Genomic DNA, 19,605 nt, shown 5'->3' with positions numbered 1-19,605 from the left:
CTTAAGTCACACCCTAGATTAAAAGATATTAAATAAGTAAACAAACCAAAAGGATGAAATAAATGCAGCAAAATTTGAAGGGTCTAATAACAGGCAAAGTGTGGAGGCTGAAAAGTTTTCCAGTGTACTATTTTAAAGTATTTTTAGTATATTTCTATCTAAGCCAAATATATTATTTCTAAATTTTCTTTTTAATTATGAAATCAAAATAAATAATATAAAGAAAAAATGTATGTTGGGGAAATGAACATTCTTTCAAATTTTAGCATTCTTACACAGATATTACACATTTATGTTAGCTTTAGTACAACCACATATTTTACACTATTAAAACTCATGGTATGGGAACCTAAGATGGCAGCTAGGTGAGACAGGACAAAAAAAACATCTCCATGAAAAATACTAGAAAAAAAACAGAAGATGACCCAGAGTACCAGTTTCAGCGATGTGTCAGTTGGATGAGGCCTCCTAGCACCACAGGGGCCATATACTTGGTGTAACCAGGAGTCTGTGTTCCACAGTGAGTGAGTAAGACGGCTGGAAGACCCGCAGCCGTGCTGCGGTGTGGGGAAGCCAGGGGTTGGCGGCTGGAGACAGACTGGTTCTTTAAAATAAAAAAAAAAAGGGAAAAACCCAGGAGCAGCCGCAGTCACGGATGGTGGAAACCGCGCAGCAAAACACGACAGGAGTGAGCTGAGCCAGCCTCTCAGTGTTGGCCATGGAGGATAGCTCGCAGCAGATATCCACAGGACCAGGGGAGTGCAGGGGAGAGCCGGAGGGAGGGAGAAACCCAGCACCTTGTAGCTGGATCCCTGGAGGGCTGGATAAACCCCTGCCCCGAGCTGTGCCCACAGCCCAGAGCCCCGCCAGTTGTCCTGGAGCTGAGAAGGAGGAACTGTGCGAAGAGAGGGGGTTGTGGAGAAGCCCCGTTCAACCATTTTGTGTGTCGAGCTGAGAGCGCCCCAGCACAGCACGGCGGCCCGGGGCTTCCCTTGAGGGACGGCACAGTTGTGATGTAGCACAGCCCTCCCTCAGCAGAGATCCTGGAAGATCACAGCTGAGAAAGAGGGCCCGCTCAGAAAACCCAGGGACGTTGCGCCAAGTCTGGTGGTTTGTGTGTCAGCAAGAGAGAGGGTCTGGGACGGATCCGAAATGAAGGCTTAGACTCTTGTGATGACCTTGAATCTCCAGGAACACCTGGGGGAACTGAATATTAAAACTGCCCTGCCTCCCTGGCCACCCGGACACACGCCCCACATTCAGGGCAGACGGCTCTAGCAACACACCCAAACTAAGTTCACCAACTGAACCCCACAAGAATCATTTCCCCACGCACCATGGGGACAAGGTTGGGGAGAGCTGACTTGAGAGGTATAGGTGACTCACAGACGCCACCTGCTGGTTAGCTAGAGAAAGTGTATGCCACCAACCTGTGTTTCTGAAAAATTCGACTGGTATTTTTTTTTCTTTTTAACAACTCAAAAGAACCCTATCAAGCAAAACAAATGCCAAGAGGCCAAAAACAACAGAAAATCTCAATGCATATGATAAAACCAAACGATATGGAGAACCCAAGTCCAAACACCCATATCAAAATATCAGAAGACACCCAGTACTTGGCTCAATTAATCAAAGAACTACAATCGAGGAACAAAAACGTGGCAAAGGATTTAAAGGACATCAAGAAGACCATGGCCCAGGATATAAGCAACACAAAGAAGACCCTAGAAGAGCATAAAGAAGACACTGCAAGAGTAAATAAAAAAATAGAAGATCTCATGGAAATAAAAGAAACTGTTGGCCAAATTAAAAAGATTCTGGATATTCACAATACAAGATTAGAGGAAGTTGAACAAAGACTTAAAGTCCTAGAAGCCCACAGAACAGAAAATGAAAAAACAAAAGAAAGAATGGAGAAAAAAATCGAAAAAATCGAAATGGATCTCAGGGATACAACAGATAAAATAAAATGTCCAAACTTAAGACTCATTGGTGTCCCAGAAGGGAAAGAGAAGGGTAAAGGTCTAGAAAGAGTATTCAAAGAAATTGTTGGGGAAAACTTCCCCAACCTTCTACACAATATAAAGACACAAAGCATAAATGCCCAGCGAACTCCAAATAGAAGAAATCCAAATAAACCATTCCGAGACATACTCTGATCAGACTCTCAAATACCGAAGAGAAGGAGCAAGTTCTGAAAGCAGCAAGAGAAAAGCAATTCACCACATACAAAGGAAACAACATAAGACTAAGTTGTGACTACTCAGTGGCCACCATGGAGGCGATAAGGCAGTGGCATGACATATTTAAAATCCTGAGAGAGAAAAATTTCCAACCAAGAATACTTTATCCAGCAAAACTCTCCTTCAAATCTGAGGGAGAGCTTAAATTTTTCACAGACAAACAAATGCTGAGAGAGTTTGCCAATAAAAGACCACCCTACTCCAGACACTAAAGAGAGCCCTACCAATAGAGAAACAAAGAAAGCAGAAAGAGATATAGAGAATTTTAACAGACATATATAGAACCTTACATCCCAAATCACCAGGACACTCATTTTTCTCTAGGGATCATGGATCTTTCTCCAGAAGGGACCATAGGCTGGGACATAAAACAAGCTTCAATAAATTTAAGAAGAAAAAAGAAAATTGAATATATTCAAAGCACATACTCCAACCACAATGGAATACAAATAGAAGTCAATAATTTTTGATTTGTAACTCCACTATTTACTTCCTACATGATATACAATACATAAACTCTAAGGACAAATCAGTGGTTTTGAACTCAACGTAAAATATGTAATTTTTGACAAGAACTATATAAAGGTGGGGGAATGGAGGAGTATAGGAACATAGTCTATGTGTCTACAGAAGTTAAGCTAGTATCAAAGAGAAATGGGGGAAGGATCAATGTGGAGTTAAGAAATGAGTATAAGGTTGCTGTTTGAGGTGCAGGGAAATTTCTAGCAATGGAGGGTGGGAAGGTGATAGCATTACAACATTCTAAATGTGATTAATCCCACTAATGGAATGCTAGGGAGGGGGTGGAATGGGAAGATTTAGGCTGTGTGTATGTTTCCACAGTTGAGGAAAAAAAAAAAAAACAGTCTAAATAGACAACAATTGAATGCCAAGGATGACCCTGGATAGGATCAGAAGATGGAGGACAGGAGGCTCAAAGGGACATAGCTGAGACATAAGGAAAAGGAAACATAGGATGTAAGCTTTGTATCATTGTTGAATCTCTTGTACTTCCTAGCTGCGCTTAATGGAATTGCATAAAAGAAATGTTCTTGTTCATGGGAATTGTATATGAGAATTATAGTGTTTGTTCAAGGAGGTGTGCAGCTAGCTCTCATATGTTCAGAAGACAGAGCAATAGATGATGGATGATAGATAGGGAGAGAGGGAGGGAAGCAGGGAGGGAAAGAAATAGCAGTGGGACAACATGTTAAAGTTTGTGGATCGGGGGGTATCGGGGGGTACCGGGGGGGTCAGGGAATGCTGGAGTTCTGTGTATGGGGTTTGTATGGTTTTTGCAACTGTTCCTATAACTTTAAATTTATTCCAAAATAAAATGTTAAAAAAAAAAAAAAAGATTTAAAAAAAAATTTAAAAAAAAACCTCATGGTATAAAATTTTACATTCTGATATTTTCCCTTAGCATACCAACTATCTTTTTCATTTCAAAAGTCACTGCTTAAACTGCTGCATAACAGGCAATCCAATTGCTTTATCATAATTTATGTAAGTGTTCTTATACCACTGTACATAGGTTTATCATCTTAACTTTTATAAACAATGCTGTGTATATTAAAAAGCTATTTTTTTCTTCTGCAGAATAATTTAAGGTAAATTCCCAAGAGAAGAATTACTGGCTCGGCAGGAGTGAATTTTTCTACATAGGCCTAATATTCTTTATTATATTGGTACTGGCCTCTTCAACTAAGTTATAGAGTGAAGGAACTTGCAGATTCCATTAGCCTTATTCTGCCTGTTTATTCCTTTTTTTTTTTTTTTTTTTTTTTTTTTGTATTGGCACTGAAAAGAGGAAGAAATTAAGATAACTGGAGATTTGAAGACATAGAGAAGGGAACTTACATGGTCTGGTTCCAGCTGGCAGTGTCGAGCCAAGGCATGAAGCAGCCTTTGAATGTAAGCTTTGAAGATGCCATGAATAACCTCATCGTTAGTTTTGTACAAATGCTCCCCTAATCGGTACCAAAAGTTAAAGGAAATTTCTACTACCTGTTAGATTAAAAGAGAGAAGGAAAAAGGGTTTATTTGAATAGGAAAAGGAATGGAATAAGAGTTTTATTATTGCTAGGGTCATATGGGAAAGAAAATATACTTTTAAATAATGTAAGGAGAACTACCACCTTTTCTGTAGCAGCATTTATTATTATTCCCCAAATTTATCTTATCTTGAGTCTCAAAACTCCACTTAGGATGATGGACTTGTGTTTAGTACTGGGATAATCTCTCAAAAAGTGTGATGGATTTTGAATTTGGAAAAATAGTTACAGAGATGGAAGTTTCTTTTAAAGTATTTTTCCCAAATTCTCAGATCATTTTATGTTTGAGATTAAAACACTTCTTACAAGGCAAACACCTGCAATTTCCTGAACATAACTGAACTGGTTTTATAATTATGTAACTTTTACTCACCTGCTTTCTTAAGGGAGAAAAAGTCCTGGGATTTTACCTACACATATCTTACATATGGCACTATTTAAAGGAGTGGTAATTATTATGCAGTGCTATACTTCCTCCCCAAAACATTTTGGATTTCATTAACATCTAGATATCCTCATAAGATTATGTCAAATAAATAAACATTGACTTTTATGTGATAATAGAAAAGGGGCTGAGGATTAGGACTACTATGCCCTCTCTCCTTAAGTGTCCTGACCATGCTTTTCCATGAAGGATCCAAAAGGATCCCAAATCCAAAGGATCCAAAATATTTAAAACATGCCCTAACTTGGAAGCACTTCCTTCTCACTTCTTGCTATGGAGAGGAGGTAAAACTTCTCAAATAAATGAAGAGATTTTAAAACATCTAGCAGACTTAAAAGAGGCAAGATGTCTTAGAGATTTTTGAATGAAGGGGATTCTTAAGTCCTTTCAATCCCTTTTCATTCTCATTCCTCGTTTGGAGAAAAATTCGGAGTCTTAAGACTTATGGAGGTACAGTAATTAGGACTGGGAGTGTTTTCTAGCTGTAATGCTCCAGAGAAAAAATGTAGCTGAACAGAGAGCTCAGTAGAAAGGTAATAGGCTACTTTAAGAAAAAACAATAATGGGTTCCTTGAGGTACCTACAGTCAGCCAAGCTAAGCAGGTAATAAAATAGGTTAAAAATTCAAAGCAGAAGCCCAAATCTAACACAAAAATAAACAGAGGAAACTCCCACAGGAAAACATACCTAGCTGTCATTAGTTAAAAACAAGACTATAAATTTTCTTCAAATAAAAAGCTAAACATGAGGCAATGGAACACAGATAATATGCAACATAAAACTCCTAGAGGATTATGGCTTTAGCATACTGTAGATATTACCTCATACTGAGGATGTCCTGCACAGATCAGAAGCAGTTCCAGAGTCCGTAGGTTCCCAAGACCTTGGCCTGGAGTACAAACAATTTTTTCAAGAAAAGTTTCACATAGCTCAGTGAAAACACGGCAGTAATTCAGAACTCTGTAGAAGAAAGAGGAATGAGAGCACAAGCCAGATATATGGATATTACACACAGTTAACCAAAGAAATAAAAAAGTGGTACCTCAGACTAAGGGACATCTAATGACTATTTGCCATGCTGTAACACAATGTCCAAGAGAGCCACATATAAACAAATGACTTATAAGTCAGTACAAATCCTCAAGTACCTAAACACTTAAACAAAACTTCCCATCAACTCATGCCAAACCCTCTATCTTAGGGCTTGCCCTTATGAAGCTCCTTACCGCAAAGGAGAAGCTAAACCTGCTTATAATTGTGCCTAAGAGTCTCCCACTGAGTACCTCTTTGTTGCTCAGATGTGGCCCTCTCTCTCTAGCTAGGCCAACTTGGCAGGTGAACTCACTGCCCTCCCCCCTATGTGGGATGTGACACCCAGGGGTAAATCTCCCTGGCAATGCAGGATATGACTCCTGGGGATGAATCTGGACCCAACATCGTGGGACTGAGAACATTTCTTGACCAAAAGGGGGGATGTGAAATGAAACGAAGTAAAGTTTCAGTGGCTGAGATTCCGAATGGAGCCGAGAGGTCACACTGGTGGGCATTCTTATGTACTATATATAGGTAACCCTTCCTAGGTTTTAATGCATTGGAATAGCTAGAAGTAAACACTGAAACTATCAAACTGCAATCCAGCAGCCTTGACTCTTGAAGACGACTGTTTAGCAATGTATCTTACAAGTGGTGACAGTGTGATTGTGAAAGCCTTGTGGATAACACTCCCTTTATCCAGTGTATGGACGGATGAGTATAAAAACGTGGACAAAAAAACTACATGAAAAATAGGGTCGGGGGGTGGTTTGGGTGTTCTTTTTTAACTTTTTTTTTTTATTCTTATTTTCACTTTTTCTGGTACAAGGAAAATGTTCAAGAAATAGATTGGGGTGATGAAAGCACAACTATATGATGGTACTGTGAACAACTGATTGTACACTTTGGATGACTGTATGGTATGTGAATGTATCTCAATAAAATGGAATTAAAAAAAATTCCCATCAAATCACACTTTATACTTTAAAGTTCATTCCTAATTCTTTGAGCCTTATCCTTTGTAAGTACAAAAAATTACTACTTTCCATTACTGGTATTTCTACAACCTCTCCTTCTGCATCTGGTTTGCTACTCTCATTTCAGATGGGAATAACAGCATCTTTAAGATGCACAGTTGCTATATTTACAGAGTCATTAAGAATCACAAAGTGTAGATGAATGATAAAGTGGGGCTTAAAAGAACACCAGATTGCAGGTAAACCTAGGGCTCCAGCTTTAAATAATTACTCACTTGTCTAAATCTTCACGTGCCACAGCCATATGATAGGCCGTCTCCAACGTCAGGACTCCCTGAAAAAGCTGCATGGCTAATGGCAAATTAGTCTCCACATTCTCAATGGCATAGAGAGCTGAGCACACACAGTCTGAAGCAGCTTCATGGAGGTTGGATGAGGTCTTATCTTGTTGCTGGGAGATAGATGAAATAGGGAAGCAAGAAGTAGGAGCATCAAGTTGTAATCTAAGTAGCAGGAAAACAATTATAACCTATTTCTGAACATGAATGTGAAATGTACAACTTCCCAGTAGTCATGGCCTACCACAAGACAACATCCATCAGTCTTCTAGTCCTATTCCTACTTCCCTACATACCAAGCACACCAGCCTATCTGTGCCTCAATTACAGTTATATGATTTCTAATATCCTTGTTTTTGTTCATACCAGTCCTTCCAAATGGAATGCTGTTTGTTCCCTGCCCTATTTTAGTCTGTGGAAATCTTTTTTTTATCCTTTTTTCTGATATCCAAATGCTACCTAAAATGAAAGGGCCTAACAAGTACCAAGGACCCATACCTAAACACATCATTTGAAATTTCAGAATACCAAGGTTAAACACAGGTTCTTAAAACTTCCAGGGAGGAGAGAAGGAGGAGGTCACTTACAAAGGAGCAAAAACCAGACAGTTATCTGACTTCTCATTAGCAATGATGATACATGCTAGTAGATAAGAAAGCAAGACCTTCCTTTGAAATTTAAGGAAAATAAATATTGAACTCATCTAGCCAAACCATCAATCAAGAATGAAAATAAAATAAAAACATTTCTCAGACTTGAAACTTACTTCCCATGTATCCTTTCTGAGGAAGTTATCTGAGGAGATTGAAAAAAAAGTTAATCCAATCCAGAAGCATAGTAAAGGAAAGTCCCAGGATGACAGCTGGGGGAGCAGATCTAAAGCACAATTGTTATAAATTAGAGCAGATCAGAAAGTTCAAGGACGGAAGCCTCCAGGGTTTCCATGAAAGTACAGCTGAGAGATTGGATAAATTTGATGATGGCAAATTAGTCTTTTGTGAAGGACATTCAGAATCTCCCGGGGGTGGGGGAGGGGCGGCTATATAACAGGGTCAGGAGAGCACATAGATGCAAATTATTCATTAGGTTATGCTTAGGTTGAGCGGTGAGTTCAGATATTCATCTTATTGTGTTTTACGAGTTAAATAAATGTTCAAATTTATTCTTTTGTGTATTTCAGCTACTATATTTTTAAAAGATTTTTTTTTAAAGAGCTATAGGGGAAAGAGCTATATAAGAAAGTCATGGTCCAAATACAAAGCAAACTAAAACATGGCATGATACTGAACAACTGAATGAATATAAAAAATATATTTGATCCCAACTCTAAAAACAGTCTTCTTATAAAGTGGCAGAGGTTCTGAAACTATTTAGCTTCTCCCTTACTCCAATCCCAATTCCCAGAAGTCACCACTATTAAGTCTGAAGTGTATTCTAGACTGTCTTCTATTCATATGTAATCATATTTATAAAATTTTAAAAACATAATTGGGATTTACAATAACTTCACATATTTATAGATAATCACACAATTTGGTGAGATGAGAATCAAAACTGCCATTATTGAGGAGAGGCAACAGATATAGAGAAAAGACAAAGACTAGCAAAACAATTATTAGTATTCTAACTTTCCTGTGTATTAGCTTCTGGCACAAGAGTGACATCAGAAATACACAAACAATGAAATACCAAAAATGTCTTTCCTTGGACAATGTCTTTTACTTTTCACAGTGATATCACTTTAGTACCATACTACCATCTTCTAAATAATAATGCAGCAACATACATCCTATATACAAAGGGCTTCCATACTAACAAGTCTTCATTAAAGGAAGCCCTCCAGAAGAAAAAAAAAGTTGTTCACATCTCCCAAAGATCTGATCGATACCTGTGCTTGAGATATTGCTATGTTTGTGGTTTTAAAACCAGTCTTATTCTAAGGACTAACTTACTCCTGACTTCCAAGGCACAGGAATGCATTAATAGGAATTTCTACTTTAAAAGTTTAAAGAAGAAATGCACAAGTATATATAAAGATAACTAGTTCTTGTTCTGCTAATCTCAAAATCCCTCAATAACCCCAGGCACATGCCTGATATTCAACTAAATTATCTCAATTATGAAAATAATATTCTGATCTCTAATTGTCTCTGGATGAACCAAGGATAGCTATTTTTTAAATCCTCCTTTTCGATATTTTCTAAATTTTTAATGTTCAGGTAATTATGTCACAGTGATGTACACTGAAAGGAGACGCAAGGACCATTATTAGAAACACACAATTTTGCACTTTTAAAACAAAGAAAAAGAGACCAATGGTTTTACTGTTACTTGGATTTTAACATGTGAATCTCTTATTTGTATAAATAATTATAAAACAGCTTTCCTCTTAAACATAACTAAGTTCTATTCTGATTATTAAAACTGATACCCTAATTTGGTACTTGGGAACAAGAAAAGGACACCACTGTTGCTGCCTTACCATAACTTTCCAAACACTGTGCAGAAATCTGAAAGCACTGTTATGTCCCTGAAGGTTAGTTATTAAGACTATCTGTGGCAGAAATACTTTGATAAAGTCATTACTCACCAAAACCTCAAAAAGGAGTGCTAGTAACTTATTGTTAGCCATGAAGTTACTGTCCAAAACTCCCAAGTTAAACCAACTTCCCAAACAGCGAAAAATCTTCATAAGCATTTTTTCATCTGTTCCTGCTTTTTCTACACAGGTCATCTGAAAAGAAGGGAAAGAAGTTAAAACAAATAATAGCAATCTCTATGTTTAAACCATCACTACAATCACCTTTCAAGTATAATAATGAGAAAGATGACATTTATAATAGCTAATAATTATAAATGCATTTTAAGTGCCAGACACTGTTCTAAAAGTCCATAGGTAGGTACTATTATTATCTCTACTTTCTCAGATAATGGGAAAACCAAGGCTTTGAGAAAATCAAAGATGTTTCAGAAAAATTTACTATGTTTCTTAGTTCTCACTTCTGCATTAATGCAGTTTTATCAATAAAATTGTTTTTAAAGTAGTATTTCCTCTTCTACACACCTGATTTTTACAGATTAGAAATAGCCTAGTCTTACTACTCTAGATTTCCACATGACAAACTGATGTTTCAGCTATGGCACTAGAATACTTTAGCAAATATGCCATTCTACCAAAAGTGAATCTATAACCAAGATAGTTTATGAAAGACATAAAATAGAATGGCAGACTAAAATTCACCACTTGCTTCTCTTTGCAGACTGTTTTTGTGATGTATATATTTAACAAAGCAAAATGTAATGTAACTTTTTCTGGATAAAGAATTTTTAAAAATAACTTTTGCAGGCAATAGGTTAGAAATATCATAATTGCCATGGAGGGTGGGAGGCATGGGTGGGGTATGAAAAACCATAACGCATAATCAAAACAAATCTAATGCTGACACTTGTACTTCCATGAAGCCATGCTCCCTCTATAGATTTATGTTTGCAGTGTCAGCGCAATAATGATTACATACTTACTAATTAGTGTGAACTGTAATGAAGGGAGAAAAGAAGAAATATTTCACGTTTATGGCAACCTGTAGCAACCTGTGGCCTGAGCAAAACAGGCCTGCAGATCATTGGTGCACAGCAGTCTGCATGACCTAGGCAACTAAATGTTTAACCTACTGTCTTTCTAAGCCAGTAAAGAGAAAAAGGGTAAACTGACCTTAAAATGTAACTTCATGGGAAGCAGGCAGGAAGTGAGAGGCTCTTAGTCTCACACAAAGAACAAAATGTAATTGTTCAAGTGCTATTCTAGTCCTTCCTGCACCACCCCTCAGGTCAAAGTAACCTGTTCCTGCATCTATGCTCCCCCCACCCTTAGGAAGGCCTTTGTCTTAAACCCTTATGAAAGGCTTTCTGCCCTTTATGCATTGCACAGCTGATTTTCCCTGCGAAAGTGGTACGTGCCTAGCAAGAGAAAAGCCGTGTGAATTCTGCCTCCCTGTGAGTAAGCCCCAAATAAAGTTCATGTTTCAGCAGATGCTGGGCATTCTCTTTGGTCTTTTGACCAAACCACACTGTAAATAATTAGATTCTGATATTCATGGTTCCAATGCTGATATAAACCGTACAGGAGAATCCTTTATTTGCTTGTACATATGGAACAACTATCTTGTTACTATCAAGGAATTCCTATATTTAAAAAACTTCTAGAGAGAGACTGTAGCAATCATATTACTTAGTATATTACTATAAATTAATATACAATAAGATCAATTAGTATATTATCAAAGAGTGCCAGGAAATATTAAGAACATGGGAAAACAGAGTCATCCATCATATATTAACCTATTTTTTACTATCTTCTGATAGGTATGTCACTGTCTAAAACATAGTAAATACTCAATTACTTATTGAAGAAAGGATGGCAGAAAAGAAAAAAATTGAGAACTACTGCTCTAGCAGGGAGGTACCTACAGAAGTCACCAGGAAATACATTGTATAAGATGAGAAAATGCCACAAATATGGTACAAAGACACTAGATTCTACTCCTCAGATCAAGTTCCTCTTCTAGTTAGCTACTCTTTACCTTAAGACTTTCTGAGGCATTTGATTCCCCTACTACTCAGAGATAATATATTCAGATCTTTCAATAATTGCCTGAGAACACTAAAATGCTGTAAGCTTTTGGAAAGGGCTATGACAGTAATACATTTTGATAAACTGATATACTAATGAGTGCATTTTTACAGGATGCACTCATTCTAAAACATTCACGTCTGAAAATAAAACTAAAATCACTGAGAGATTCATTTTAAGAACTGATACGTGCAAGTGAGGGAACGCACACACACACAAACACATATTTGAATCTTTGAAGTTCTTGGTGTAAACTCATTACACAATTGCTTGGCCTTTATGCTTCCAGAATGACACTTCAATTTTAATAAGACATCATGTTTATAACTGTACATTCTAACTACTGATTCAAACATAAAGAAAGAATTCTGCATACACCCTTTATCTAAAGCTAGTCTCTTTAAACAGAAGTAAGTTTGCTAATTATATCACATATGCACACCATAAAGTTTCAGAAATAAGAGCTACCTTCAGTTCCTCTTTGAGAAATATATTACAGGCATACCTTGGAGATACTGTGGACCTGGTTCCAGATCACTGCAATATAGTGAATATCTCAATAAATCTTTTGATTTTCCAATGAATATAAAAGTTATGTTCACATTATACTGTAGTCCATTAAGTGTGCAATAGCATTATGTCTGAAAAAACAATGTATATATCTTAATTTAAAAATACTATATTGCTTAAAAAAGCTAACCATCATCTGAGCCTTCAGGGAGCTGTGATCTTTTTGCTGATGGAGGGTGTTGCTTCGATGTTGATGGCTGCTGACCAATCACAATATGGTTGCTAAGGGTTGGGGTGACTGTGGCAATTTCATAATGCAGTTTGCTATATAGATTGACTCTTTCTTTCAGGAAAGATTTCTCTGTAGTATGTAATGCTGTTTAATAGCATTTTACACACAGTAGAACTTCTTTCAAAATTGAAGTCAATCCTCTCAAATTCTGCTGCTGCTTTACCAACTAAGTTTATGTAATAGTCTAAATCCTTTTTTGTAATTTCAACAATGATCAAAACATCTTCACCAGGAATAGATTCCATTTCAAGAAACCACTTTCCTAGTTCATCTCTAAGAAGCAATTCCTCATCCGTTCAAGTTCTAGCATGAGATTACAGCAATTCAGTCACATCTTCAGACTCCACTTTTAATTCTAGTTCTCTTGCTATACTGACCATCTCTAAAGTTACTTCTTCCAATGAAGTCTTGAGCCCCTCAAAGTCATCCATGAGGGATGGGATCAACTTTTTCCAAACTCCTGTTAATGCTGATATTTTGATCTCCTCCCATGAATCACGAATGTTCTTATGTCATCTATAACGGTAAATCCTTTCCAGTAGGTTTTCAATTTACTTTGCCCAGATCCTTCAGAGGAATCACTAATCATGGCAGCTATTTCCTAAATAATAAGACTTCAAAGTCAAAATGACTACTTGATCCACGGGTTAGATGGCATGAAAACAACATTAATCTCACTGTAATATTTCATCAGAATTCTTGGGTGACTAGGTGCACTGTCAATGAGCAGTAATAATTTCTCAGTAGTAGGTCTCAACAATGGGCCTAAAATATTCAGTAAACCAAAAAAATGTACTGTATATACTGAGTTTGGCTCTATAGGAATCTATTATACTTAATGTATGTAAAATGTGATATAGAAAAGTAATGTATTTAGTTTTTATATCAATATCCAACATGTATGATGTTGCTCATTTAATGGAAAAAACTGTGGTTCCTTTGAGTACAATTTAAATATTTATATATATTGTATAGCATTTTTCTACCTCTTTGAAAATGGTAATGCCAAAAATAATAATATTTGAAGCACTGCTGTGTCATAAAATTATATTATCTATGGAAAATAAAGCCTGTAATCCCTTTAAAAAAATACTCAGTTAAAGACCATACATTCAGATAATAAAAAATATATTTACAGCCTCCCCCTCCCCAGCCCCGAGGATCTGGGGGAAGGTGCGGATGTGTTGGATATCCTCACCTGGACTGGTGTTGATGTTGTCACAAACATTGGGACTGGCAGTTTGATGTGCTGAGCCCTCGAGCATGGGACTTGCCCTTATGAAGCTCATTAACACAAAGGAGAGTCTAAACTTGCATATAATGGTGCCTAAGAGTCTCCCCCTGAGTACCTCTTTGTTGCTCAGATGTGGCCCTCTCTCTCTCTAACTGAGCCATCTCAACAGGTGAACTCGCTGCCCTCCCCTCTACGTGGGACCCGACTCCCAGGGGTGTAAATCTCCCTGGCAATGCAGAATATGACTCCCGGGGATGAATGTGGACCCGGGATCGTGGGACTGAGAGTATCTTCTTGACCAAAAGGGGGATGCGAAATGAAACGAAATAAATCTTCAGTGGCTGAGAGATTTCAAATGGAGTCGAGAGGTCACTCTGGTGGACATTCTTATGCACTATATAGATAACACCTCTTAGGTTTTAATGTATTGGAATAGCTAGAAGTAAATACCTGAAACTACCAAACTCCAACCCAGCAGTCTGGACCCCTGAAGACAATTATATAATAATGTAGATTACAAGGGGTGACAGTGTGATTGTGAAGACTTTGTGGATCACACCCCCTTTATCTAGTGTATGGATGAGTAAAAAAATGGGGATAAAAACTAAAGGACAAATGGGGTGGGATGGGGGGATGATTTGGGTGTTCTTTTTTCACTTTTATTTTTTATATTCTTGTTCTAGTTCTTTCTGATGTAAGGAAAATGTTCAGAGATAGATTGTGGTGATGAACACATAACTATGTTATGCTGTGGACAGTGGACTGTGTACTATGGATGATTGTATGGTGTGTGAATGTATTTCAATAAAACTGAATTTAATAAAAAAATGTAAGGAATAGACAATTAGGGCTTAAAATGTACAGAGTTTCTATTTGGGATGAAAGTTTTGGTAATGGATAGTGGTGATGGTAGCACAACACTGTGAATGTAATTAACAACACTGAATTATGTATTTGTGGTTAAAAAGGAAAATGTTAGGTTGTATATATGTTACTAGAGTAAAAAGTTTTAAAAAATCCATGGATTTGCACAGCATAAACAGTGAACTCTAGTTAATAGTACATTTATAAAATTGTGCTTTCATCAACTGTAACAAATGTATGACAACAGTGCAACTTGTTAATAATAAGGTCGTATGTGGGAATCCTGTATTTTATGCATGCTTGTTCTATAAACCCACAATTTCTCTAATAAAAAATGTTTTTGAATCATCAATGTATTAAAGTCAGAAACTTAAAAATTTTTTTTTCCTATTACAAAAATAATACAAAGAATAGTATTAAGTTACAAAAAAAAACAAAAAACAAAAACCATATTGTAAACATTTAGGCTTTGATGTTCCATTTATAGAGCACAGGCAGAGTAGTTTAGCATAATTCTTAAGGGGCCTAGGATCTTCAGAATGGTAAATGAGCACTGGCTTCAACTTCAGGTCACCAGCTGCATTAGCCCCTAACAAGAGAGGCTGTCCTTTGAAGCCAGGCACTGACATCTCTAGCTATGAAAATTCTAGATGGCATCTTCTTCCAATAGAAGGCTGTTTTAACTACACTGAAACTCTGTTTTTTAGTGTATTAACCTTCATCCATTATCTTAGCTAGATCTGGGTAACTTGCTACAGCTTCTACATCAGTACTTGCCGATTCACCCTGCATTCTTATGTTATGAAGACAGCTTCTTTCCTTAAACCTCATGAACAAACTTCTGCTAGCTTCAAACTTTTCTTCTGCAGCTTCTTCATCTCTCTCAGCCTTCAAAGAATTGAAGAGTTAGGGCCTTGTTCTGGATTAGGCTTTGGCTTAAGGGAATGTTATGGCTGGTTTGATCTCTTATCCAGACTACTAAAAACTTTCTCCTTATCAGCAATAAGGCTGTTTCACTTTCTTATCATTCATGTGTTCACTGGAATAGCACTTTTCATTTCCTTCAAGAACTTGGCTAACTATTTGGCACAAGAAGCCTAGCTTCTGGCCTATCTAAGCCTTCAACATGTCTTCCTCACTAAGCTTAATCATTTCTAGATTTTGATTAAAGTGAGAGACATGCAACTCTTCCTTCCACTTGAACACTTAGAGGACACTGTTGGGTTATTAATTGGCCTAATTTCAATATTGTTGCATCTCAGGGAATAAGGAGGTCCAAGGAGAGAGAGAGACAGGGAAATGGCTGATGGGCAGAACAGTCAGAACACATACATCATTTATTGATTAAATATGCCATTTTATATGGGCATGGTTCTTGGCACCCCCCAAAATTACAACAGTAACATCAAAGATCAGTGATCACAGATCACTGTAAAAGATATAATAAAGAAAGTTTCAAATATTGCAAGAATCACCAAAATGTGACACAGAGACATGAAGTGAGCACATGTTGTTGGAAAAATGGTACCAATAGACTTTATCGACACAGGGTTGCCACAAACCTTTAATTTGTAAAAAAAACACAGTATCTGTGAAGCACAATAAAATGAGATAGGCTTGTATTAAAATCTCTCTCTTAAAGAGAGCCCTCAAAAGTTGCAAGATAGCTTCCTGCTTCTGGAATGATGAATTTAAACTTTCTCTCAGGAGTGTGTGGTAGAACTAAAGAAGAAGACAACCAAAGGTGATCTGAAATTGTGATTGGCTCTCTAATAACCCCAGGTCAAAGTAAGAGATCATGACTCAAACATAAGTTTTCCTAAGACCACTACAAAGATGCCTGATATAAAGGCTTGGGAAGAACCCATATGGCTTCCTTATGACAGTGATTTTTAGGCTCTTAATCCATTGTAACTAGCAAGTACTATATTGTCTTGGAAACTGGCCAAGATGATTGAGGCCAGGTAAAAGGAGAAGAACAAAAATGTCAAGAAAATTGCAAAAGCCAAACAACTAAAAAAGACTGAAGAAAAGAACAGGTTTTGAAACTAGAGGAATATCATTTGGAAAATTATGCAAGCTCTGAAAGGACTCAGTAAGGTTTCTTCTTTGGATTTTATGACAGTATTGTATAGTAAATGAAGTCTGACCATATGGAAGAATCATGTTAGTTATGATTTCAGTACTGTAGTAACTTTTAGGTTCAGATATAGAAGTTTATTGATATCAGTGACAGTTATTGGGTAAATTAGCATTTACCGTCCTACAAAATCTTTATAAATTACTTAGTCATTTGCCATTTTGTAACCTATCTACTGAAATAAAAATATCCTATGGAGAAAAAAATGACTTTAGATTATGAACTCTATTCAAACAATAACTTAAATTGAGGTCCTATTCTGGACAAAGAATGTGAAAGTCACAACTGTCCTCTCTAAGATGAAAAGTCTGTTTGGGCTTTAAAAAGATACAGTATATTAATCACATCTTTTGTCATTATTGTTTATGTCTTAGAATATAGTCATTTCTGGCTTTCTCAAAGCAAAATAATATATTAATCATTTAATACTTTATCTCCTGTATAGTTTTTCTGATTTTTAGCCTTCATCTGGTAATCTAATTATCAGATGTTCTGCATTTTTTGTTAAATCTAACTTTATAAAGAATTCTCTTGTATTGACTAGAATACCATCTGCTGGATATAACAGTTTTTGTATTTATGAGCAAGGCCATTTTCTTAAAAATGACTTGTTGAGCAGAATAAAATTATAATTTAAAGCTTGGGGTACAAATGCCAAACACTGTAGTACCTTGGAACCTGGAGTCAAAGGTGAGGGGAGAGGAAAAAAAAAATGCAAAAGTTAAATACAATGTTTAGGAATGGGTACATATGGATAGACCACAAAAGTACAGTACTAACAAGAAAGGGGATAGAATGGAACCATTCAAGATAAGTGTGAAGAGAATTCAACGATAAGGTTGTAAAGAGATCTTTGTTACCTGGTTTTGCAACCAAATACCTATTTTTCTTGACAATTTTGGACAAATTTCATCCTCTGGGTTTTATAACATGTGAGTTATGTGACAGAATCATAGACCTTATTAAGCACCACAGGGGAAATATTTTTAGATTGCATCAAAATCTACCTATCACTGGTGGCTGATTGTGATGAAGTGCCAACTGAAGCATGAGCCTTAGAAGCACAAGTGGCTGCTGCACCTGACTGATGTAACAGTAAAATAACTTTAAGGATTATGCTGTGGATTGAATTCTTTTGCATTCATTTGAGTGCTTATAAAAAGAAAATGACAGGCTCAGGTCCATTAACTCTCTGCTCAAGTCGCAGTCTGAGAATCACCGAACTTCTCAATGACAGCTGTAAAAGAAGCTCTTATTTCTTGTAGTCACAGGGCTGATATTAAACACAAAATGTAACTGTAGCTTGCTGAATTACAGGTGACAGTTGAATTCACAGTCTTGCTAAGTTTCTCATGTGTTAAGAAATTGATTGGTAAAGAATGAGATTTCTGTAACTTAGAATGGGGACATCTAGTTGGATGATCTTGAACCCCCAAGTCACTTAGTCCCCTTACCAGTGCTAGCCTGCCCTCTGTGATAACGTCACCTGGGAGAGATGCCTTAAAAGAGGATGCCAATTCTTCTCAAAACCCTTCTTAAGTACCTTCTGTTGCCAAAAGAACCATAAATATGGTCAAATATCAGCATGTTACAGGGGACAGGTACACACAGAGGAAATAACTTACATACCAAGAGAATCACAAAACTTTGCTAAGATGTATCTAAAGAAACATGGGAACATGTGGGAATGGATTCTAAGGGTGTGAGACCAAGGGATAGAGAGTACAACACTAGATTAAGCTAAATTAATTGATATGAGTGCATTTCCTAGAGATTCTAGATTTAATGTGTTAGCTCAAATAGTTCAAAGTGGCTCTAATGGTGACTGAAATTTGGACTACAGTTAATAAGGTTGAGATGCCAGACTTCCTCTGGCATGATGTACAGGAGGGAACACAAAGGTTTAGGGAAATAGGAATGTCAGACTGGATTTATCATGTGCAACCTGGACATCCACCCCTACCCTCCCACCATGTTCCAAGAGACAATAGGGTCTGGATGTCAGCCCTGAGTAGGGGTATGGACCCTTCCTTGGGAACTCTATCTTAGCCTAAAGTTAGTGACTGCTCCTTGTACCTGTTATTTCTATATTGTTTATAATTCTCTTTTCTTCTGACTAGCCAATCCCTCATTACTATAATCCCCTGCTATAGTTAATTATTCTTTATATTAAATGTTTCCTATTAAAATTCCTCTCTCCTGATGGGACCCAGACTGAGAAAAGTAACACTCCCCACTAAGGTACCAAGGATTCCAGATCTGGAGCAGGGAGGTAACAAGATGAGTGTCAGTTATCTTCTTGTGTTGAGAAACAAACAAATGCCCTCAGTGGCCAAAGTTATGATATTTTGAGGGTCAAAAGAATGATTTTAGTGGAAACTGAATTAAAGAAAATCCACCAGTCAACAAAACTTCAAAAAGAGAAAACCAGAAAAATATAACATTTGAGGCAGCTTTAAAATGAATCCTTATTTGGAAAACAGGTAATTAAACCAAAAAGAATAAAGACTTACTCTACATTTCTAGTAGGAACTAAGAAGAATGCCAAGCAATATACAGATGTAGAAGGAATGACAGAAATAGAAAAACATCATTTCGCAAACTAAAATGAAATTATTGATTAAAGTAAGGATTATCAACTGAAATTTAGAATCATTAGGCAAAAGCTTGATAAGGAACCAGACATTTGTAAACTAAAACTATCACTGCACAAAATATATTCTATTACAAGGGGGGAAAACAAACTTTATAAATGGAAGGATCAGGCTATCATCCTAATCCAATGATCACTCAGTATCACTAATGGGAAGGTGAACCTGAAAGCATATATCTTCTAATGAGATGCA

The 19,605-nt window shown here is 36.9% G+C and overlaps 1 protein-coding gene across 3 annotated transcripts in view; it reads right to left on the bottom strand.

Moving 5' to 3' along the window:
- Positions 1-19,605, bottom strand: part of TNPO3 (transportin 3) — a 114,978-nt gene that overhangs the window by 54,667 nt on the left and 40,706 nt on the right. For all 3 annotated transcript variants that reach the window (XM_037836191.1, XM_037836189.1, XM_037836190.1), the window contains 4 exons: positions 9,680-9,823; positions 7,027-7,202; positions 5,564-5,702; positions 4,104-4,250 (listed from right to left, as the gene is read on the bottom strand). In XM_037836191.1, the coding sequence (XP_037692119.1) occupies positions 4,104-4,250; positions 5,564-5,702; positions 7,027-7,202; positions 9,680-9,823 (606 nt within the window). The remainder of the gene's footprint in view (positions 1-4,103; positions 4,251-5,563; positions 5,703-7,026; positions 7,203-9,679; positions 9,824-19,605) is intronic.

Source organism: Choloepus didactylus, chromosome 5 (genome assembly GCF_015220235.1).
Source record: "Choloepus didactylus isolate mChoDid1 chromosome 5, mChoDid1.pri, whole genome shotgun sequence".
Lineage (NCBI taxonomy): Eukaryota > Metazoa > Chordata > Mammalia > Pilosa > Megalonychidae > Choloepus > Choloepus didactylus.
This window is presented reverse-complemented; position numbering and strand designations above follow the sequence as displayed.